The sequence below is a fragment of the Diadema antillarum genome, unplaced genomic scaffold (genome assembly GCF_040938485.1).
Source record: "Diadema antillarum isolate AM-2024a unplaced genomic scaffold, OU_Dant_1.0 seq00000340_RagTag, whole genome shotgun sequence".
Lineage (NCBI taxonomy): Eukaryota > Metazoa > Echinodermata > Echinoidea > Diadematoida > Diadematidae > Diadema > Diadema antillarum.
In genome coordinates this window covers 5,001-31,334 of record NW_027271353.1, presented here as the reverse complement: position 1 = coordinate 31,334, position 26,334 = coordinate 5,001, and the positions used below count along the sequence as shown (strand labels likewise).

At 35.6% G+C, this 26,334-nt stretch overlaps 1 protein-coding gene across 1 annotated transcript in view; it reads left to right on the top strand.

The window, feature by feature from the left end:
* Positions 1–2,620: 2,620 nt before the first annotated feature.
* LOC139730872 (bactericidal permeability-increasing protein-like) overlaps positions 2,621–26,334 on the top strand; it is a gene marked incomplete at its 3' end in the record, with an annotated part of 28,055 nt that continues 4,341 nt past the window's right edge. Inside the window, exons 1-9 of the mRNA XM_071641748.1 lie at positions 2,621–2,845; positions 6,934–7,048; positions 11,771–11,905; positions 12,456–12,529; positions 18,678–18,768; positions 19,772–19,856; positions 22,493–22,556; positions 23,994–24,097; positions 25,619–25,741. Coding sequence (XP_071497849.1) covers positions 2,722–2,845; positions 6,934–7,048; positions 11,771–11,905; positions 12,456–12,529; positions 18,678–18,768; positions 19,772–19,856; positions 22,493–22,556; positions 23,994–24,097; positions 25,619–25,741 — 915 coding nt within the window. The remainder of the gene's footprint in view (positions 2,846–6,933; positions 7,049–11,770; positions 11,906–12,455; positions 12,530–18,677; positions 18,769–19,771; positions 19,857–22,492; positions 22,557–23,993; positions 24,098–25,618; positions 25,742–26,334) is intronic.

The window sequence follows — 26,334 nt, the reverse complement described above, 5'->3', positions numbered from 1 at the left end:
TACACTTTTGATTGTTTTGTTGAATACGCAGGTGTCGTTATATATATATATATATATATATATATATATATATATGTATTACATATATATATATATATATATATATATATATATATATATTAGTGAAAGAAATTAGACTTGAGGCTGGCGTTACTATTTTGTTTCACTTTCAATCGAGCTTTCGGCGACAGAACACATATTATTAAGGGATTAAAAGGGAGAACAAGATCGAGAGCAACGTCCGCCTCAAGTCTTAATTCCTTTCACTATGCTACCCACAATATTGGGCACCGCGTACATTTGGGAAGGGAACAATCTCTCGCGCTATATATATATATATATATATTATATATATATATGTATATGTATATATATATATATACATATATATATATATACATATACACACACATATATATATATATATATATATATATATATATACATATATACAATATATATGCGTATGTCTCTCTCTGTATGTTACGTATGTCTGCATGTCTTATTCATTGACATAAATCCTGGGCCCCGTTTTATGAGAGTTAAAATTGATTATATAGTTGATTTCAACTGTTAAGTCTATGCAGCCTGTGTGTTAAGGAAATTTATAATCGACTTTACCTTTTGATAAAACGGGGCCCAGGTATGTTAACAACATGTTTCAATACAACTGAAACGTTATTTTGAGATTTAAAAAAGGAAAACTTTTTTTTTTTCAATAGGGGACAACCTCAGTCCCTCTCAGCCCCTGACTGTATAGATATAATGTTCCTCCATAGTTATGATCAGTATCGATTATAATCATACATAATAATATCCTGGATTACTTTAATGGGATGTTTGCCTACCTGTAAAGCCACAATGGTATTCTACTGCGATCTCTGAATTCGGAGTTCGAGGTCATTGATAATGTTCTTACTTACACTGGTTCGCTTTTATGCACACATTCCTTGCGCTTGAAATAATCTGCAATTTCTAAAAGTGCAATTTCAGGAGAAAGAGACAAACAAAATCGTCACTATTTTATGGGATATCGTATAAACATGACAAAAATAAATGATGGCCTTCTCAGAAGTTTTTGATGAGAATAAGTGGTCCACATGCACAGACAACTTTTGGTCCTTATATAGAATACATATACACACTTTTTTAAAGGGTGTGTACAGTTCTGGTCGAGGTGAAGATTTAGCTTTTAACGTTTTGATATATTCAGAAACCACTCCAGGAGATGTCAAAGAGCATGCAATTCTAAAGGGTATCAAAAGTTTATTCGATGAAAATCGGTTTTGAAATGGCTGAGATATCCAAAAACACTACAGTGAAACAAAGAGATCCTAATAAAGTTGTGGCATGTCGCCTTTTATGGATATCTCAGCCATTTGAAAACCAATTTTCATCAAATAAACGTTGAATCCTTCTTAGAATTACATGCTCTTTCATATTTTATAAGAGGCTTTTCATTATCTCACTTAGAAATGTTCAAAACCTGAATCCCTACCTCAACCAGTACTGTACAGTCCCTTTAAGCTCTTCGGGGAAAGAGAGAGAGAGAGAGAGAGAGAGAAAGAGAAAGAAAAAACTGGAGTTGATTCCACAATGATGCCTGTTTCCCTTCTGCTTGAAAGACTGGTTTGTCCTAAAGCCATCGTACTTGAAGGTTCAAAGGTCACACATGGCAAGCCACACTGTGAGGCTTTACCTACATTCGAACTACACAGCAACAAATGTGGTAATGTGTACAAATTGAGTCGCAGCCCATGATACAGTTTTAGAAGCTGTAGTTTGAGCACATGCATGTATCATCTTCCATGAAATTGCCTTCGGTATTTTTATTCTTAACATTTCCGTCCCATCCTAGGATAAGCCTACAGACCCATGCATGAACATGATTGTAGCAGTATATCACTCATCAATTTCCGTACCCGGTAATTTTTTTCTCTCTCTTTTTCTAGGTGAAATGGATTTTTGATGGTTTTGGAAAAGATTGAAGAGAGTGAATATTCAGAATAAAAGCAATTAAATCGCAAGCAGCCCAAACAGAACCGAAAAGAATAAAGTGCACCCCCCCCCCAAAAAAAAAATGGTTTTATCTTATCTACATTGTGAAAAAAGAAACGACTTATAGAATAGGGAATTCCCGTGACAAAAGAGTAGAGAAAAAAAGAAAAGCAAACACTACCACAGACATAGCTGAAACTTTTCTTCAATATACTGCGCTTAATGCAAATGATCGAGAATAATGATAAAAACTATCATTATTGTAATGTCAAACTCACAACGTACATAGTAGCGTACAGTAAATCATAAAGGTTGAGAAAACGGTGATGATATTGCATGATGAAAACGATCAAGAAAAACCGTGGAATGCACAATGACAATGATGTGCTTCCCCCCCCCCCCCCAAAAAAAAAGGGGGGGGTTTATCTTATCTACATTGTGAAATTACGGACGACGGAGAACTGGGAATTCCCGTGAAAGAAGAGTAACACAAAAAAGAACATGGCAGGAATAGACGTACCAGAGACACCTACGTCCCGCAGTGCTCTAAACTCATTTCAGTACAATCATCACACACAACACACACCGCGTTATATAATACCGCAGTCGGAATTCCGTATTGCTAGCTGTGTATGCGTACAATGTGTGTGAGAAGGAACCTCTTAAATATTATTTTCTTTTCTACATTTTCATGTTGATCGAAAAGTGTTGGTATAATTCAACATGTTGCCGGTCGGATGTGTCTTGATGTTGTCCCTCGCGATCTTCCAGGTCAGTGGCTTCCTGAGGGTCGCTGCAGTAGTGACCGAGTTCAAAGCTCTCACAACTCAAGATGGAATCAATTTTCGTGAGTATGGCGATAGCTGAAATAAGCATCATCGTTGACGAAGTTGTCACTCCCCGTGCTTTCTGAAAGAGGTATTTAAGTAAAGTGCTCTCTCATTATGCTAGAATTTAAATGAAAATATAAAGTTGAATTTTGATACTATAATTACACATAGGCCTATACGAGATATGGGGGATGGAAGGTGCATCCCCCTCCCCCTACGAACACACCCCCTCCTCTCCCCCCCCCCCCCCCTTTAAAAAAAAATGGTAAAAGAAATGTGATGATGTTGATTTCGGCATACTGCATGTTGTTCTATCGCACGCCCGCATAGCTAAACAGAGCTTAACAGTATTTTATCTTTTAGAATTTGTATACAAAACTTTCTCAAACGCTCACGCGCTCGCATACATTACATTGGACGTGCCCACCCCCACGTCCCCATGTAAAACATGCACCATGTCAAAGCGAATGCTGTTGTTCTAAGCGTACATGATGCTTCTGAGACTTCCACCAGGGAGGTGGGGGAAAAAAATGATTATTTCACGGGTTTGTCTGCTTTCGCTGAATATTTCTTTCGGGAACTTTCCTTTTAGGATAGCTCACGTTCATATTTAGTTGCGACGTGCACATGAGTAAATGAAATGCAAATCTTATAAGAAATTCCTTGTAACCTTTTACAGCTGTTCAGCCGTCCCCGAAACAGTTAAGAGAGTTAACCCTAACTAGGCCGGGGGGGGGGGGGCCCTCCGAGGCCCCCCCCCCCCCCCCTCGACGTTCCGCGCGATGTATCGCAATCGCAAAAAGCTATCTCCGCTGCGTTTCATGACTTTTCTTTCGAGTCTCGCGCATCTTTGGACACCAAATTTGCGACGCCCGGGCGCGCGGTTCCGAAGTTACGCATAAATATGTACATGCATGTCAGACCAAAAATTGATCAAAAACGTGAATTCGTGTACGATTTCAATGCAAACTGTGCTTACAGGCAAATTTTATAAAAGCATGATTATTTTGGTGTTTTATTGATTAAAATCAATGAATAACATATTTTCATGTTCGGAGCGATGTCGCGGACAAATTTCATCGAAAAAAACAATGAAAAACATAAAGTCGAAAAAACAAAGAAATACATAAGAAATTCAAAAAACAATAAATACTTAAGAATTTTTTCTGATATCACAATTCTTTTTTATTACATTTGCTAAGAACACTAAAAGGAATATTTACAAAAAAATGTGCCTGTTTTGAGCTTTATTTTGTGATTTATACCAAATAGTCTGATTTCATGCATCATTATGCATAAATTAGCATAATTTAGCATAAATGATAATTTTTTGAAAAATTAACTTCAACATATTCTAGATTACATCATAGGCAATGTGTGTGCCAATTTTTGTCGCGATCGCGCGGTCGACGGCCGAGATCTGGAGGGGGGGACCTGGGAGGCCCCCCCCCCCCCCCCCCGGCTCTATCAACTACTAGTACCTAAATAGCCCGGCCTAGTTAGGGTTAAGTCTTAGGCCCCCATCTCACTAGGAAGGCGACCATGGCGATCTGAGACGATTTAACAAATCGTGGCGCGATCGCCGTCCGTCTCCATTTTTGGCCTCCGAGGCGATTACACTATTCAAGGTTTCTCCACTCTCAACCTGCGCTGTAGGCGATAGCGCCACGATGATAATACGACTCTGCCACGTTGTTTCGGCATTTCAGCGATCGAACCGACTGTGTTGCGGTAATCATGCGCTTTATCAAGACCTCGCCACATCAGTGATACGATCGGAGCGACAGTGATATACGTTTACGCTGAGCTCATGCTACGATCTTAAGCGATCGGGGTATAATATTAAAGAACCGGCTTCCGAGCAAACTAAAAATCGTATCCTACAATGAGACAATTTTATGAAGATATATTTGAAAAGATTACAACTTAATCACTTTCATTGACTTGGAATGGTATATGACAAACAAACAAATTAATAAACAGTGTAGATTCGTACTGAGTATACGTAGAAAAATGAATTTTATACGTTTTCTCTATGTTCACCTTCCTGGTCTGTGCATCACTTCTATCGTTCATGGTTGGTTCCTGTTACGTAATACTGTAAAAGCGGTAATTTTCATGGGCGATGGGGGCCGCTTTCGATGCGCTTGAGTTACGCCTAACGCGTTGCTACCCCGTCAGAGTTACGAATGTGGCGCTTTTATTGCGCTCGTGAGGCGATTGTGATACGCTCTAAAACCACGGCAACCTCGCTACGGAAGTTTTGGACATGTTCAAAATTTCTGTAGCGAGGTTGCCGACCATGGCGAAGGTGGCGACCCTCCGCGCTTCTGAACCTCTAAAGATACGATAGAAGATTTAAAGCCATCAAGCCACGATCCGCCGTGCCGTCTAGTGAGATGGGGGTATTAGATAAAGTAATGCATGCAAAACATACAAAATGATACTTGGATTCCGTAGTTCATGAGATGTACAGAATTCAAAAATGTGGGGCCATTGTAACTAAAAGAATTCTACAGTATTCGTAATGTAGTTTTAGGTATATGGAACATATCACGCTGTGGTCGTGTTGGATATCCATGTATTTCTTTCTTTTTTCATAAATAAAAATTCCAAAATGTCAGCCAAAACACAATTCTTCAAAGTATACATCAAAATTCCTTAATTCATTGCATACAAACCATCTATTTTCAAAATTTTACTGTTTAAGAAAAGTGGATCAGTATTTGCATATTAATTGCATGCATAAATACACCTTGAAACTCTCCTTTAAGTAACCAATAACTTATCAATAATAATCTTAGCCGAGCTTCCCCATTCCAATATTTCATAATTCAAATATAGCAAAATCATAGTTAGATATAACATCAAGAGTATCTTAATTGAAAAAAACTGCTTTATTCTCTAGATAACCCTTGCATTTCTTGAAATCAGTTTATATAAATAAACAAGATGAGTGTTCAAATGCAAAATTGATCGTCAATAAAAAGCCCAAAGAATTTTGTTGAATTTACACATCGTAGAAGTGCTTGATTAAAAGCTATTTGTCCAGAAAAAAAAAATTGCGAAGAATTACTGAATAACATGTAATGTGTTTTTTGTATGTTCAACGATAATTTGTTTGCTTGAATACAATTGTTTAAAAAGTAATTCTTTATTAACAGCTTCAAAAAGTATTTTGGTGTCTTTATGAGAAAACAAAATAGTTGAATCATTAGCAAATGAAATAAGTCAAAAGTTTAAAAGAATATGTTATATCATTAATATAACAAAGGAAAAAAGGGGTCCTTGATTAAAAAGATCTTTGATTAACATCGCATGAAATATTTTTAAAGACTCATTATTATTTTGACAAACATATTGCTGCCTACCAGACAGTTAACTTCTGAACCACCCAAAGCCCCCCCCCCCATACGTATACCATAATGATTCTGTTTGTAGAGAAGAATTTCGTAGTCAATCGTGTCGATGGCCTTGGAGAAGTCGAGAAGCACGCCTACGGTATGTCAATGATTATCCTTTGCAGAAGCATTTTTTTTTAATGAAAGATGATATTGCATGTGAAGTTCAGTGTTTTTCACCGAAACCAAATCGCGTTTTAAAAAATATATTTCGTTTTTAATAAAATCTACTGTTTTTTATAAATATTTTTTTCAAGCATTGTAGAAAATGATGTGAGTAAAGATATTGGCCTATACTTAGAGAAAATTAAAGGATCCTGCTTTTCAAAAATCGGTATAACCTTGGCTATTATCATCATTGAAGGTACGATACCACTATCTATTAACAAACTGAAAATATATACCAAAGGATGGTTTATTTGCAAAGCAACATCTTTTGATAAATTATTCGAAATATTATCAAAACCACAACTACTTTTATTTTCAATTGTTTTATTACATTCACCACTTCCTGTTCATTTGTGGGGGTCAAAAATAGCTATTCAGGCATGGAATCACGCAGAAAACACAACAGTGATTTCTATTACAAGCTATGCTATCCTTCATTTTGCAATGGTTCACAAACCACTTGGTTAGTCTAAAATAAACAAATTCCCAGTAGACTACTGTATTTGATCTTTGTCCTTGTCTTTTCCTGTTCGCAGTCAAGCATTCGGGACTGGAGAGAGTGCTGTACAAGATCCAAGACTGGACCGTTCCCGATTTCAAAGGCAGTTACAGCCCCTTGTATTTCGACGAATTCAGCTATGATGTCAGAAAGTACGTAAGTCAGTGACTGTTTATATATATATATATATATATATATATATATATATATATGTATATATAGATATATGTATATATAAGGTGACCCAGAAAAAAACGGAACACCTATGATCTTTAATTTCAGAAATATTTCAAGTATATCATTATTTTGCATATTATTGGAAAGGCTATTCTTTTTCAAATAAAATGACACCAAGTTCTTTTATTTTGGTTAGTCTTCTTCAGGAATCTGAAGAAGGCGTATGATAGGACGCCGAAAATTGTAGTCGATTAAACTCATGCTTTTTTGACCCAAAATGCATTAGGAGTTTGTTTGTTCCTTTCTTCGTGGAGTCAACACGTGAAATCTCAACACACACACACACACACACACACACACACATATATATATATATATATATATATATATATATATGTGTGTGTGTGTGTGTGTGTGTGTGTGTGCGTGTGTGTAAAGAGAGAAAGGGGGAGGGAGTATTATGATTCGAAACGTTCGTGTGCATATCTTTCATTTTCATTTCATTAATTCATTCTCATTTTTATAATGTACAAAACATACCATGCCCCCCCCCCCCCAAAAAAAAAAAAAAAAATAAATAATTTTTTATTCTGCATAAGTATTCTGCATAATTTATGATATATTGAAATATGATATCAACAATTTTTACTAAAAAATAATGTTGAAAATGTTGAAAATGGAGGGGAATCTTAAATGCAGAGCTTGTAAATTCCAGCCCCTCAAATCCATCATTAGGTAGGAAAAGCACTATAGGAGAGCGCAGACCTCCACCAAGCAGCTTATTTCCATCCACACACGCATGCTGAATATCGCCCATTTCCAAATGAAGAAGTCTTGAGTTTACCTACAACCTCATCATATCAGCTTCCCATTGTTTCGGATGAAAGCCCATAGAAACTACAACAGCTTTAGATTATGTTTGTAGTTATTGCCATTCATGGTATCTTACCGTAAACACCTTTAAGACAAAAGCAGTTATTTTTTGTTTTAAAGGGTAAAGTAAGGAAACGTCCAACTTTCATCTTTGGAGAGGATAAACTGAGTGTGTGTATATCATGATTATCAATACTTGTAAATAACGTTTAATTATTTCTAAAAAGGCCATTGATAAATACGCTTTTTCAGGTAACAGATTTGACTTTTATTCTATGAAAATGAATTTTGATCATTTATCCCTTCCTGTCGATACAACTAAAGTTGTTTGACCAAAATATATTACTGAATTTGTTGTATGGGTGTGAGGTATAGGGATTCGAAAAACTATCTCTATTTCAGTCTTTTTATTTGAAATTTTGCAGAAACATATTGGGCACTTATAAGAGTAATCAAAATTGTAAGTTTTATAAGGAACTATAGGGGTTTGTAAATTAGATTATCACATTGTAAATCGTAAGTTGTTATTTTGGTTCAGACTCGTCCATGGAGGGTGAATTATCCTGCTCATTGTATTCTTTTAACTATACATTGTTTGTGAATGACACTCATAGTATACCGTGGATGCAAAAGATTAAAGGACTGCTTGATAGCTTGGGTTTCACTCTGGGAAACGACACTGTCAAAATTTAAGTCACCTGTGACTGAGATGTTGATGAAAGAAACAAGAATGGCAAGATGAAATGTATTCCAACACACGATGTACTGTCATATAGAATATTGAAATATGAAGTTGAATTTGAGAATTATTCAATTCAATCCATTCAAACTTTATTTCATTTTTCGAAAAGAACATAAACATTTCATTTTCTTTGGTAACAGAGAATAAGGTTGCATTTTCAAAACAAAGTATATATATTGAGAAAAATATAATTGTGGAACCTCGGGGTGACAAATACGTTGTATTGAAAATTGACTGACTGAAGTGATAAAGACGATATAACATTACGCAAAACATCGAAAAAATTGAGGGACCAACTAAAAAGACAATACTTGTAGAATGTGGGCCCCTCAGGTACAGAATGTCAATAGAAAATGAGCTGATACAAAAAGGGGTAAGAAGGCTGGGAAGAAAGTCAGAAAAAAAGTCTGGAAGCCCACTAACACTAAGAACACAGAGTAACAGACAGACACACATACACAGGCGAATAAACATTAAACGAGACTGGGACGACAAAACTAATAAAGGGGTACTAAAATACAAGACAGAACGAGACAAGACTAACATAACAGGAAGACAATACAACGGGCAGAAAGGCAAAACAGATCCAGTGATCCTCGACAGAATTATATCGAAAAAAAATAATGGGATGCTTGAAAAGGATACGGAATAATAAGTTACTTGTGGTAATGGGACGGTACTCAAACAATAATCCAAGAAGTGAAAGAATTTGTGAGTTCTTTCAATGCCCACTTTTTGAAAATTCTCGAAAATAAGCGCTTAAGAAATATTTCTGGAAACACTCAAACGTACTTAACCACCTGTTCCTCCCCGCAATTCTCCGAGAGCCTTCAATCCCCCCCCCCCCCCCCCCCCCAATGTCAAACGAGATTCCTTTTGGAGGTCGACAGAGAACGGACAGGTTGGCAATCCACCCGTGCTAGAGCAGTCAGGTGGTACATGTATCCCCTTTAAACGGTCAATGTGCCATCAAACACTGAAAATATAGATCGGGCGCCAGGTGTGAATAGAGCGTGTCCTGATGGGCTCGTAAAGTCTTTTGATATGCACTGCTATACAGTATACGGGGATCAGCCTTGATAGCTGTGTACATCTTCGAGTTTTAGAGCCATAAAAAAGGGTAAATAAGGCAAATAGATACCGTGATACTGTATTTATGGTTTTCATAATGAGATTAGATAATGATACAAAAACTGTAATCTTTATATCAAAACCATTTTTCTGGCCAGCATAACACAAATAAACATGAATGTAGCCCATGAATGCAGACACTACTGTCTACATTTTGGGAACCTGGTATACTAGATTCCCGTATATGATCAGTTGACTCCGCGGGAACCTGGAATACCAGGTTAAATGGATTCAGTTTTTTTATGTCACGACCAAAGAGACATTGCTTGGTGAAGATGGCGAAATCATGCAGAGAAATTATTCAATAATTTGATAGTTGATTAATCATGATAAAAGCAGTATCGTCAATACAGTGAAATAACTTTTTTTTAACTTTATTGTGACCATTTATGAAAATTCAGCGTAAATTTTTTAAAAGAAAGTTTTTGGTATAGTATTAGTATCTTCATGCATTAACGTGTCTGTGTACGCAGTACATACAACATGTACAAACAAGGACCTGCAGATTGTCCATTGCGCAGTATACAGTAATTAAATCGGGGTCGGCTGGCCTGGCGCGCGCATTTTCACGTGAACCGGAAAGGGGATAAGACGTCATCTAAACGCGTTTGTGATTTTCGTTTTATTTATGCTTCCCCGTGAAACGTGATTAGTCAGAAACGCCGATCGTAAACGCACATTTCTATGCGTTTTGAAACGACGTTTTAAACCGCCGTTTATATCAAAATGAGAAAGGACGCGACCGTGTTTTGAACCAAACGCGTATATCAAAAGGGGAAGTATGAACATACACTTTGATATGAATAATGATAATGATAATAATGATAATCATCATCATTATACCATAATAATGATAATGATAATAATGATAATAATAATAATTTATGGTCTTATTTACCCAGTGTTGCCTCTTCAGTATTGCCACTGCTCTACCGGAAGGCCCTGCCATTATCATTACCCTAGCGTTGCCAGGTACCCATTGATACACCTGGGTCGAGAGGGACATGGTGGGTAGAAGCATCTTGTCCAAGGACGTATAAAGCACTTGAGCGGGAACCGAACTCAAAGTCCTCAGATTGAAAATGGGAGTCTTATTCACTATGCCACAGCACCCCCACTAAACTAAACAAAATCCTTACAAAGCCCTTTACAAGGTCGCCTTAGTACAACAAGGAATAGGGGAAGGATGAGAAGATCGTTTATGTTGAGTTTGAAAAAGAATAATTTTGGACTGGGAAAGGAAATTGCAGATGAAAAGTAAATACGCGTAATTTATTGAACCCTGTTATAGTGGCGGGCCCGTCCCTACGTTCGTGCGTTTGTGCGCTTCTATTACTCGGGTAGACATTATTTCAGACCCGGAAGAGTTTGTTATGTACAAGGTGTGTGTGTGTGTGTGTGTGTGTGTGTGTGTGTGTGTGGTTTTTTTTTTATTAGCCTAATTAGCATAATCTTATCGTTAGCATATGTACAATACATGTATGTAATAAATTTCTAATTTTAAACCAAGAAGTCAGAAAACATATAGACACTACAACTATTCATGGGTTTTTTTTTATGATGGGGAATCTATTGATAGCAACATTTCCCAGTTTGAAATGATGTAAGTGTCTTAAACATGCAAGTTAGCATTATGAGCTAATTTGTAGATATATAGACAGTCTAGTATTTGGTACCATATACTATGTATATGACGATGAAAAGTTGTTAAGTGGGAGGATGTTTGTTGAATCGTGTTGTAGATGGTTTTGAGGTATATCAAGCTTGGCTTTTGGTACCCATTTTGATCAAAGAACCTTCGCCGGCCCGAGGCCGGTCAGAGGCCGGCCTTTTGCACACTGTCAAATTATTATCATGATGATTTCAGTATCGCTTTTCTTTTATTTATATGACTGACTTTATTACATACTAAATCGAAATGGTCTTCCCTCATTTTCCGTGCACATCTCAGTGTACGAATTACGTCATACAGCATACCGACCGCCTCCTTGACAACCAACCCATCAGCCGGAGGGCTCCGCCTAACGACCAGTGGAATCTCCCTCTCCGTATACGGAGACTGGCGTTATAAGTACTCGTTTTACTTGTAAGTTACACTCCGTTATAGATATAGTGATTCGTAACTACTAGTAGTTTTGTCAACCGTTTGTAGGACATTAATACTTGAAGGCCTAACATGATAAAAACTTTCCCTTGTGATAAAGAAGATGATGAAAAGATGATAAAATGTCAATTCATGTTAGTGGAGAGCATGTGATGATGTCACCGTGATGATTATCAAAACGATGCGCAGTTCAAGCATATAAGCATTTTGGTTTCTGTGTACTGTAATGTATATTTCTATCACTAGATTCGATCGTGATGAATGCACAATGTGTGCGTACTATGCTCACTGGCAAATGTGTATGAAGATTGAACAATAAATACTGAATAGACAACATCAGCTTCTTTCTCGTCTCCTTACCTTACCATTAGAACTTTACAACGTATTATGATTATGCAGTGATGGAACAAAATACACAGACATAAACCAGATGTAACGTGAGTTGTTTCTCTCTTCGTCCTTGTGTAAAGCTTTTGAATCACTGTTGCTATGTGTATCATATTTTTCTTTTCATATATTTCTTACTCTCAAGCAAACTCTTTTCTGATTCCGGATACTTTGATGCTCACGTCTCATCCACCAGTTTGAAACTCTCTCTTAGATTCGGTAAGCGAAACCAATCATCACAAGCACGACACAGGTTTATACTAAATGAAGTGCTTTGAAGGATTAAGGAAATTCTCTATGTATAAGGTTTACAATGTACTTCTATTAAAATCGCTTATTATTTTGTCAGACTACACCAGGATTGTGGAATGCAAGCAAGAAAACTCAAGAAGTCATATAATTAGGGAATATATTATAGTTGCTTAATGATCACATAAAGTTTTAAGTTATTGCTTTCGTCTGTTTTGTGCTGCTTTGTGTCTTCTATTTTGTTTAGTTCAGTTAATATGTTGTTGATTTCTTGTATTTTGTTGAAATAGTGTGAGTACTTGCAGCTGGTTTTCAAAAGGATCCATTGATATTGGTCAATACTATAATTATTATCGTGATCACTGCATTACTGTTCTTAACAGATAATAACTCCATTGATTTCTGCAGGAGATGAGGCTGGTAAGCTAATGAAGGTCCAATTGTAAACAAAAAAAAATTATAGTAATTCAATATGATTTGATTTCAATTCATTTTATCTCCACAACTTGCACAACTAGTTAAAAAAAAAGAACGAACACAATAGAACAACATGGCAATCGTGTGCAATACAAAGTGTGGAGGAAGAAGCAAAGGCCATTGACTAGTTAGGCTTCTCCGTAGTAAAAGGTAACAATTATGTTTAATACTAAGACAGAACAATACAAAACAGAACAAAGCAAAACAAAAATTATCCTTATAATCATATAGCATCAATGATAAGGGGTCGATTGCAAGAATGCACTATTGCATATATATGATTTTACGAAGCGCTTTTTATGTTTTCTCTTGAATGAGAAACACTGAAACACACATCATCTGGAAGACTATTCCACATCTTAGGGCCGAAATATCTTATTGTTGAACGTGAACACTCATGCTGTAAATTGAGTAATTCATAATCTTCCACTTGTCTTGTACAATGTTTATTTACCTCATTTTTTTTTTCAAAATCAAAATTAAAAGAACATTGCCACATATTACTTCCAAACAAATACATAAAACAAAAAGGATTATCTATATCAAATATTACAAATAATACTTTCCGAACAGATAACTAGACTGTAAATGTGGTTTCGAGTTTGCTATAAATCTTATTGCACACATCCGAAGATTTAAAATTCTATTCAAATGACATAATGCACTGTTCCTAAAAATAGTAAATATTGCAGTAGGTATACAAGGAGTGGAAAGATCAAGATTTGATAATGTCTATATTGAAAAGTTAAAACGCTGTAGCCTATTCATAACACCAACTATTTTCCTTATTTTCACACACGCCATATTCTTTCCGCGTTTATTCTTTCATCAATTACTACACCTTTAACAAATCTAACAATTATTTACACATTTATCAACTTCATGTACAATACATTTGTTTGAAGATTTAAAAAATTGTTAACTAAACAAAGTTCATTATTAAAAGTTGAACCAAAAATTCACATCATTACCTGACAAAAAATAAACAAGCTAGTGTCATCTTCTAGTATGAAGTAACTTACTTAAAAATGCAAATCATTCGTAATAGAAAAATAAGCTGCAAATCAGTCATAAGAATAAATGGAGAATGATAATAGTCCAATAAAATGACATCAAATGAAACTTATGAGTTACGGACAGTCGGTTCCCTTACTATTGTTACAATCTATAATGTAAGAAAACCTAGTTGACATGGATTGAACAAACACATAGTTTTGACTCGAAACTTTGTGGCAATTCAACGGATTGATGCAATGTATTTCATATCGGCTGGACTCAAAATCTAGATCACTTTTTGGCGAATGAACTCTTTGTTACCAATGTATGAGTCTGAAAATTTTATCCATGTAGATGAAATGGAAGTTGTGCAGACCGCCTTGCATGTTTAGTATCATAAAGGACAAAAGAGGAACTTTCAATACAGGATAATCCAATTCTTGTCGAAAATAGCGCTTTATGATTTGTAAACGCATTAGTGTTCATAATGGACGTAAAACCTGTTATTACCATGTCACTCTTTTAAGGCGTCAATCACCTTAATAAAAGGTATTATTCACCATTTGCTGATGAAACAAAAACCCAGCTTTAGTGCTTCAAAATAGTTCTAAAATGTGAGTTAGGGATAAAAACAACCAGTGTGAAAATTTTAATCAATATAATCAATGTTCAAACGCATGTCGAATTTATACTTTTTGTACATTCTGTTAAAAGAAGTGAAAATAAAACCTTTGAATTGAATTGAATATTAAGTATTGGTAAGAATACAAAATGTGAACAATTGTTATAATAAAAATGTAGACAAAACCGTCTACAGTTATGGTTTAGTGAGAAAAATAGTGATATCTCCTTATATTTTAGGCTTTATTGCGAATTGTTTATGTGGTAGGATGTTTGTAATACAACTGAATTAGATATATACATCAAATGTGATATCTCGAACAGTTTTTAAATCACTGCTCCCAATAGTAAACAGTACCTTTCACGTGCAGAGGACTTTTATTGTTGAAACTTCACGTCTCGTACACAGAATTAAACTTTGTAATCAACTTTACTTGCTTTATTGAATGCAATCATATCGATTTCATTTAAATGATATTTTTGATACTCTATATAGAATCTATGTCGTTTTCACAATCACGAAAGTTGTCTCCTTTCAGTGAAAACATGATATTTCTATGAAATCACCAATCACATATACTTCATTCAAAAAATAAAGATCTGTATAGAACATGTCTTATGTTTTCTCTTTTTATCAAAATCATCTTTAAAGGACAGGTTCACCTTCATAGACATGTGGGTTGAGTAAATGCAGCAATATTAGTAGAACACATCAATGAGAGTTTGAGGAAAATCGGACAATCCGTTCAAAAGTTATGAATTTTTGAAGTTTCTGCTCAGTCACGGCTGGATGAGAAGAATACTATAGCTTGTGATGTCATGTGAGTACAACTACATAAAGAAAGTACAAAGAAAATTCAAGATATTCTCACTTTTCTCACATAGTAAGAGAACACTCGACTTCTCTCTTTCAGAAGTCAGGGGGAATGATATTACCCCTAACATAAGTCAGTAACAAGTCGAGGAAATGTGCACTTTATTCAAAAAGTCAAGTTTTGTGAAATTCTCTTTTTATTCTCCTTATATCGTTGTACGCATGTGACATCATACACTGTAGTAGTCTTCTCATCCAGCAGTGATTGTACAGATATCTTAAAAATTCATAACTTTTGAACGGATTGTCGGATTTTCCCCAAACTTTCACTGATGTGTTCTACTATGTTGCCTTCACTCAATCCACATGTATATGAAGGTGAACTTGTCCTTTAAGGAGTGGATTTTTACCTTTATATTTATGGCTAATTTGAAAACAGAACTCATCATTTGGCATTTATGGTTATAAAACTTGCTTCGCTTTTACTTAATTATCTATGTGATTTTTGTCATTACCACTGTATGTCATGTAATCCTTGCCGTTATTCTAGTTTTGTTTGTATTATGTTCCTAGGCCTACAGTAAGTGACGCGAATATCATCCGGTCATGGTACCTGAGATTCTAATTTCATATTGATTCTCATCAGAAATTTGTCATAGGATAAAATGTCATCAAAACTTTTTAGATGTGCTGATGTAGACATCAATTGCTATAAAACTTATTACTACTTGCAAAAACTGCGATCGAGGACACATTAACCGTAGTACACTGTGTGTCAGTACTCTGCTCCAACACGCAGAGCGCTGAAATTCGTAATGTTGTTTTTCACTTGTGTTGTTCAGGTTGGTTATAAATGTTATTCTTTATATAGGGGCATACCTCGTACGGGTATTTTTTTTTTCACGAGTTGTGGCTGTTCTCTTGCCATTAACGTTATGAAATATTGTCTGTCAGTATGTCACTTACACACTCTGTCTTTCATTTGGAGCATGCGTTGTCTTTAGCAAATGTTTGCTTACTTCCAGGAATACATGTACATGCCATTACATGTATAACCCTGTGCCGTACACAGGCTGTCAACATGCAGATCCATTTGGTTTTGTGTTTAGCTCCTTCTGTATGCATGACATGCATAATAATGCTTAGTTTACGCCTGAGATGACATACTGATAGTAACCAGGAGAGGCTTCATGCTCTCTACTGTGATATTTCTCAGTGCAGCTAGTACTGACAATGAAGAGTTAGACCCAGATATCAATTTTTGGAATAACCACAACACTGATTCTCATTATTATTCAAGTGAGGATTTTGCTGGTAAATTCAAAGACTCTGCTGATAGTTCTAGTTTGTTGCGTATACATTTTAATTCTAGGAGTGTTTCTGAAAAAGATTGAGGTTATATCGATCTTTTTGAACCTCAATAAACTGTGAATTTGATGCACTGAGCTTTCAAAAACCTGGGTGCAGAATAATGATAATGATCAAATTCATATAAGTGTACCCAACTATTCATTATAAAGTGAACATCGAGCAGGAAGAACCAGGTAGTGGTTAAAGAATTTTCATACGAAATACATCAAAGTGTTTTTCTAGACCAGATTTACAGCTTGATGGAAATGGGCGTGACTCAATTTTTGTTGATGTTAAAAATTGAAAAAAGAGGGAAATTTTTTTTTGGTGTTGTTTACGAACCTCCATCTGTGATTTTCTCTGATTTTGTGGATGTCATTGATTCCCTATTATGTGGTCTAATGCCTGAAAATAGATTAATTAATTTCATATGGGGGTGTTTAATGTAGATCTGGGGCCCGTTTCATAAAACTTGTCATTAGTGACAAGTTGTCATAGATGTGACAAGCTACTGACATCCTTGCATTTGATTGGATGAGAGCAAATTTGTAATAGAAATGTGGCAGCTGTCACTAATGACAAGTTTTATGAAACGGGCCCCTGATTGCAATATGATGAAGCAAGGGATGCACATAATCTTTTTGATTCTTTCCTCAGTGACTGTGCTCTTGTTTCTAAAACCAACCAGGATTACTAGTTTCTTCTGCCACTCTGTTGGATAATGTTTTTAGAAATAAACTTGACATGCTTACTACATCTGGTGTGAATAATATTGTTCAAATAATAGTTGGTGGATCCCTCAGAAGTAATGCCGAACAATGCGATCATAAAATGAGGCTGCTGACACTTAATACTCTATATACTGCTTTTTCAACAAGGTGTTTTTGTGTACAAACAATAAACAAAACCATACCGTGCTATTTTAGAGACCTTTTTTTCATCTCAACAAGAATTTTCATAATCACAGCACACGATCATCGGTTTGTCTACATCTTGCAAGTCACAGAACAATTTCATACCAGAAGGTAATATTTGTTTTACTTGAAAAATCTGTGGAAATCACTATCCCAAGCATGTTAGCAGTGTCTCATCAACTGATGCATTTAAAAGCAGATTTAAGAAATGCCTGTTATCAACGCACTGTAAAAAGTAAGATATATCAGAATTGTTGATCCAGAGTAGTTAAAAAGTTACATGTACACTACCCCCCTCCCTCCCGGGGGGGGGGGGGGGAGAGTCTGTTAACTTGCACCTTCCTTTTGTGTTTTCGTGTGTATGTACGTATAATAATCTTGTATTAATCAATCCCAACACAAGTTATACATTTTTGTGTAACTTCTTGGGACACGTCCTCATTAGATCACTGTATAACTTTTGTATTCAATGTAAATGTATCTTTATGATCGATCTGATCTGAATGGAATGAATGTATTTGAATTGAAGTTGAAAATATGTATAATAACATAATATTTATATGTCTTGCATGCACTGTGCTTTAACAGCTACTGTGATCTAATGCACCTCTAACTCTATGTTCCCTCGTCTCTTCCTCACACACACACATACATACACACACAAACACACAATTTCTTTGTCTTCTGAGGCTTCATATCGTGACATCCAGAATTTAATGATAAGAAATATATCATTTTTTTTTCTGTGTATCATTATTGTTGTGAACTGTAATGATCGCTACAAAGGATAATGATCGCTACAAAAGATAATGATCATGGTTTGATAATGGTGATGTAAATGATGTTATTAGCGATGACACTGAATGAAATGAAAATGCATTCAGGAAAATGATTAGGATAAGTAGATAATCCCATCTGAATTTCTCCCATATCACTATCTATATAGGAGTGGACACTGATGGCAGTCCTACAATTTCTTCAACGACCTGTTCCTTTCACATCGAGAGGATGAAAGTCGATCTTCATGGATGGGCAAGGTTTGTAAACAACACCTTCACTTGCATTTATTAATACCTTGTCCGCTTTGGACTACTTAGCATTACAGTGTCGGAATCTTGGAGTTTGGGTATTTGTTCGAAGTTCATCGTGTCACTGCCGACAACCAGCGATATCCTGGTGGTATTATCGCTGACCGGAAAGCAGGTTCGAGTCCCGTGTTTCTATTTTGCAGACATGTTTGTTAAATTACAGATCAGCAGTTGCGATTTTACAAATTTCATTTGTTAGAAGGAGACAACTTGCAGAAAATTCAAACCTATACTTGATATTTTCTGGCAACACTTTCATCAGATGTGGAGACGAAAATGGTTTATTTTGTTTGAATTTGAATACATAGCCATCTTGTAACTGATTCCAAAATAACTATAACAGTCTATTATAAATATCATGGATAGTTAATGCATGCGGCAATTTTGAAAGCGCTATACCGGATTATGTACGACATAAAAGCTTTATAACCAGCAGAAGAACAGCTTTATTTCACCGAGTTCGAAGGCCGGGGTGAAACAGAATCCACGAGGAGTATGCATTCGCAGTGTGGTATGGGCAGGAATAATGCATGAAAGAATATTTCACCTTATTACGTTTAAAAAAAAAAATGAATTTATAACGTTGATTTATAACGTACTATTTGTCCTACAAAGGATTCCCAGTACGGAATCAAGGGGTATAGTTTTTGTGATAGCAATTGACTAATCACATATTTTGTAGAATAGATAGACAATTTATTATATTAACATATAGATTGGATCACCTGTAGAGACTCCTAATGATGCAAGCTATAGTCAATAGTGATGGTATCGAGTTCCTAAAAGCTGTATAATCCAAAATAGTCGCCGAGATAGTTGCGTCGAGAAGAACGCACTAATTTTGTTGGGGGAATCGGTGGAACTGTGTGAACATGTCACTTACAACCACAGCACGTACAATGTCAAAAAAAGCCTTAACTGAGATGTTTCTATCTATTACTGCTTTTCACAGCAATTTCTACAACACGAACTGGTTCGGTTATGGTTCAATCGTCGATTATATCACATTGAAGATAAAGAAGTCTGTCAATGAGGAGGTAAGTGAAAGTTCTTCTGTTCGAGGCATATTTAATCATTTGTTTGTTTTATTCCTGAGTTTATCAAACACACACACAATCATACATGACGTGATATTCAAATAACATGACATCAATTGGAAACATAATTTGGTACAGCATATAAGTAATAAGTGATTCCATGACGCTTGATGATATGCTTCGTTCTCACTATCGCTATTCTCATTTGCTATTACGATGTCCACATTTTTTCTACCGCTAATAACCAAACTTACTGGAATAATCAATCATCCAGCAACCCTCATTGAAAATGTATTTGGCAATATTAATCTTTTACCTGTTTCTGGTATTGTTTCACAGATATGTGAGATCATTATCATATTTTAGTTATTTTCCCCTTTATCACGAGATTACTTTAAGTGCCCATAAACGGTAACTTTCAGGAAGGTAACGCCTAATAACAGCTAGATTACGAGATGATCTTAAAAAGCAGATTCATGTGATGTGTAGGCCTATAACACTGAGGATACAAATGAAGCTTATGAATTGTTCATGGGTAGTTTTATTTTATCTATATAGATAAGCATGTTCCTATCATTGAGAAAAAAAAAGTTATAGAATTACAAAAGATCCCATAGATTCCCGTAGAAAATTTAAATTTGAGAATTTTTTGCTTTTCATATTTGTTTTCTTTATTTTGGTCCTATGTTGCATCCGTGCTCCTTATCTGTATCTTACACTCTGTTAGGAATTTGGGACCTATGCTTAACAAGCTCGCTTTTAAGTAGGTTCCATCATATTTCTTTAGCGTTATATTGTACATAGAGCCAAACTTACGAAGATTGACCGCTATGTTTTATATGTTTACTTTAATTCACTGTGCATCCAAGCCGGATATTATGATTCACTTCATTTATTATATTTGATGTACATTCATTCATTGAGAAATATGAAAACAAATTGAACTAAATTGATCTGAAAAATTGCAGGTTTACATTTATTTTTAAACTGCAGCATAATCGCAGCAGAGGCAGTACATGAACGGTCGTGTTGTATGAAAACTTTTTATTCTAAGAGTTGGTGCAAAATATCACAAAAAAACAGTCCCAAGAAAAAATGATTTTCGTTATGTTTTAGAAAACAAAAGTGAATAGCTTCATAAGATTCATGGCAGTTTCGCTTTATGATTTCTTTCGGTATGCAATTTTACAAAAGTTCCAATAATACTTCATACTTCTTGACACCATATAGACCCGTGTTTATGTATGTAGCAAGTACGGGGTCATCCCACCAGACCGACACCCACGAGTCATACAGCCATGAGTTCGACACTAGGTAAAAACAGCCCACAAGTTCGACAGATAAAACACGGCGCTTAATGGCCCGAATTCATGAAGGTGGTACAATCTTGTCCAAGGTTTAAACCATGATGGACAAAAACCATGGGGCACCAGGTGTCGCATGGAATATTTCGTTACGAAATCAGTCATTTCGTTGCAAAATAATCATTTTGAAATATTTTATTCGACACTTGGCGCCCCATGGTCTTTGTCCATGGTTTAAACCATGGACAAGATTGCACCACCTTCGTGAATTCGGGCCAATGTGTCGGTCTCGTGGGCCTTGTGAGCTTAGTGTCGAACTAATGGGTTGTATGACCCGTGAATTGTATAACTCATGGGTTGTACTTAGTACTTGTGAGCTGTATGACTCGTGGTCTGTATGACTCGTGGGTGTCGGTCTCGTGACGTGCACCCGTAAGTACATGCAAGAAAATATGGAAGAATGTGTTCATGTATGTCAGGTTACGGTTTTATGCGGTTCAAGTAAGCACTGTTTAAGACCATAGACATTTAAGATCACCATGCAATGCAACATTTTATCTCCCTTATCGGACATTGCTCCAGTCATTTTGATATCTATTTGGCTATGCGACTTTTGAACTGCCTAGTCTGGTATTTGACATATGCCACATGTACATTCTATACCTATATGGATATTGGAACTGCGTATTGACAATTGTATTGCGCTGTGGACATTCATTCATCTCCTACAATGTATGTATATGGACATTTTGAACTGCATATAGCGACAATTGGTTTCAGCCACAGAACATTTCACTTGAAAAACCTACAAGCAATACATCTATACATGTGAAATAATTATTTTGTTGTTCAAGAAAGCGCTGTCTATTAGGCAGTGTACATTATCAAAACATTATTCGACATTGATTTTCCTTATCGGTAATTGCTCTGCGTAATTGGATATCTATTTTACTACGAGACATTGTCTCTTGTCTGACGTTAGATAATTATAAGCTACATAATACGGACATTTCATACCCAAGTGGACATTTGAATTGCGTAATTTTTGATACCCGTATTCTATCATTGATGGACATATATTTAGTTATATAGACTTTTGAACTACTTATATTGACATATGGCTTAATCCAGGGGACATTTGACCTGGAAAACCTATATATAGAAGCCATGATGAAAATAATAATACTGACAATATTGGCATCCACACTTGGGCAGGATTCGAACGTACCATGTAGGATTGTCGTCAATCAGTTGCAACAACAAACAATTAATCATTTAGAGGATATAATATAACTATGCAGGACTATTTACCTTTTTTTCCCTCACATTCAGGTTTGTCCAGAACTTCTGAAAACTATCGACATCGACCTGAAGAAAAACTTGAAGACATTGAAACGTAAAGCCATTATTACAATTTGGTCTCGTGTACATATGTCTTTGTTCATTTTTTTTGCCATATCTTTCTACCCGTTCTTTTCTCCATGTTCTCATGATATGATGAGAGTAACTGAAAGTACATTTTCGTGAGTATATTTGCTATGTAATCCCTCTCTCTGTCCTTCCCTGAAGCAGACATACACGTATACCCTTGCGTGTATGTCTGCTACAGAAACGGATTTTAATCTAACATCACATCGCATCCTGGTCGCTGATGAAGAATGCGATAACTAACGTGTTTGGTGTCTTGTTTCTAAAACATGCGCTTTCCTCGCCATGATAAAGCGTTTCATATAGATTTATGCCATTTTAGGTTTTTATCATATATATATATATATATATATATATATATATATATAGTGACAGAAATGGACTAAACAGAACATGACGGGGAGGGGAAGGGCAGTTAAATATATTGTCAGCGAAACTTGCACGAGAGACGTGGCTGTGATGTTGTGTAGCATCCCTTTAATTAAGCATTCGGGCTAATTGTCCTTCTTCAGAATCTAAAATGACAATAACAACATATAAAAAACAAACATAATATTACTAAATACAATTTCGTTTTTGTTTAAAATGTGTTGTAATTTTGTACATGTACGTCTTGTATTTATAGTTATGCTTAGCATATCTTTGAATGTATATTGAAGGTTAGTTAAGTAAAGAATATTGAAGGTTAGTTAAGTTTAGTATGGTTTTGCATCGATGTTGATTTTGTTTATATGTTGTTTTTGTCATTGTAGATTCTGAGGAAGGGCAATTAGCCCGAAGGCTTAATTAAAGGGGTGCTATACCTTAACATCACAGCCACGTCTCTCGTGCAAGTTTCGCTGACACTATATATATATAAATATATATATATATATATATATATATATACAAGGACATTGATATGTATATATTTGTGTCCTTGTCAATTGCATTGTAATGGTCCATTGTATTTTCCCCTTGTACTTACTTGCCTGTGGGCAGATAGTAGCCTAAGATTGTTTATTACATGCTTTGGCTTGTGAAGAAATAAAGTAAAGTATGTTTTACACGTAATTTGGATATCACTTTACACCCCCTCAAAAAAAACCCCAGAGAGATGAGTTAAATTTGATATCAGTAGAATTTAAAAAAAAAAGCAATCGTCATGTCGTCATATAGATAACAACCTATGCCACACTTCATATATGGAAACACCTAAAACTATGAAATCATCCGAAACTAATACACATTCCTATTCAATGTTCAAATTTGAATTATTTTCACAAGTCAATTAACTTTGCTATTTCGATGTCTTTGGATATCGAAGTTTCCCTAAAAAGAGCATTCGTCGTGAATAAGAATGTCAAGCATGTCACCTGTTGCTTTTTTATGGATTGTTGATTGTTTGTTTTGTGGTTTCGCGCAGTGGAAGCGCTGTCCTTGCGTGTTGCTGGCACAGACTACGCCCTCGCAGCTCTTCCAGTCGTTAATGTCTCAATCTTCAATGTGTTGGTAAAAACTGCTCACAAGGTAGGCCTACACCCCAAAGACGTGCTTGTAATGGCCTTATACGTACACTGATTATCTGTATCATTTTTTAAAGAGTATTGATGATAATTGAATAAATGAAGAGAATAATGTGAATATCACACAAAAACGTACATACCACTCTTTCGAGTGGTTTTTTTTTCTAGCTTACCAGATTACGGAAGAAATACTGAGCACACTTTACTATATGTAGCCTATTACTCAAATTGCAACATAATGTTGTACATAGCCAGCGAATCTTTCAATTCAATTTATTTTCATATTTCTCAATGAAGGAACGTACATCAAATATAATAAAATGATGTAAATCGGGATATCAGGCTTGGATGTACCGGACTTAATGTAAACATATAAAACATGGCGGTCAATCTTTGTAGGTTTGGCTCTATGTATAAATACTAAAGAAATATGATGGAGCCTACTTAAAAGCAACCAAATTCTGAACAGAGAGTATCTTGCCGGACATAGCAACAACTAATGCACGCAAACTATTATCCAAGTACTGCCATGTATTTATTATGCTAACATGAAAAGAAATAATGTTATGATATGTATCATAACCTATAATATCTTCCAGGTTCACCATAATCTGGAATACTATCGATGACTATTATCCCTTCTTGATTATTCTGTAATCAAGAAATATGCCTATATGAAAGTCGTTATTAGAAAGTTATCTGATTACATGTGAATATTCATAACTTTACTTTAGTTCTCTCATATTCCCTCATGCTACATGTAACTACAGCGATACTGATGGTGCTAAACATTATTATTGTGTTGCTATTGTGATTTGCATTACCATTGCGAGTAGAGGTAGTACAGTGTATAGCAATTGTAAAAGAAATACTCATGCAAGTATAATCCACATGCCTGAGCATCACGTACTCGGATATGGATATCATGCAAATACTTTAAAAGGGAAATTCGGGAAAAATAAATAAAGAGTAAAATATTACAGGCATTACAGCGAAAGTTAATCAAAATCGACTTAGAACCAAGGAAGCTGTATAATTGTGAAGTTTCGCTAAAACTTTTCACAAAACAGTTCTTGAACAGTCTATATTTATATGCATATAGTGAATTTATCATGTTATCCCTGAACAATTTCTGACACAGAATGTATATAAAAATGGCTTTTCTTTTTTTTTTATCAAACACAATTGTTACTCCGTCTCAGATCCTGTTATATTTGACAGCTGACAGACCATTGTTTTGAAGTCATCCAACCAAGAAAAACATTATATTTTATTATTTATTTATTATCTTTTTTACACGATCACTTGAATACTGTGAGGTGATTACATAATTATCACCTCACTCATTTACGTATTCATATCAACTGTTCAAGAACTCTTGTACAAAAATTAGCGAATCTTTAAAATCTTATGACTTTCTTTCTTTCTTTGAATCCGATTTTGATCAAATTTTCGCTGTTGTGCTTGTCATATTTAACTCTTACGTCGCAGACATCTTTTAATTGGCATGGTATTCCCTTTTAAGAGCGCCAAACCACCAGTGGAAGAGAGTAGGATCTCCGCCACCTCGGCCACCTTGGTTGGGGAATTCTCCCCGCACGCCATCCTGCCAGACAAGACTCTGGCTTATCTCTTCACGATCAAAGTGGTAAGTGACAAAGAGCTTGTCGGTAACATGTGAAAACGCCACAAAACACACACGCACACGCACACGCATGCGCGCGCGCGCGCACACACACACACACACACACACACACACACACATCACAATATTTACATATTATGTTCGTATATGTTATAATGTATGTTGTCTATACTATGTATATGACGTTATAACCCTATACATACCCACATATCAATAGGTAAATGAGTATTCATTTTATCATATATGTCTGAATGGATTGCTAAAGGAGATCCCAACCTAAAGAGAAATATGGATTAAGTTAAAGCAGCAACATTAGTAGAACATATCGGTGAAAGTTTGAGGAAAATCGGACAATCGATGCGAAAGTTATGAATCTTTAAGGTTTTGGTGTTGGAACCCCTGGATGAGGAGACTACTAAAGATATTTGCGTGAGGACAACAATAAAAATTATTAAGGGAATTCCACAAAAATTCATTTTCATGAAAATTACACATTCCATCAACTTGACACTGACATTATGTTAAGGGCTGCAATTATTCCCTCTGCTTTCTGAAAGCGGTTAGTCAAGACAGTGCTCTTTCATAATGGTATAGAA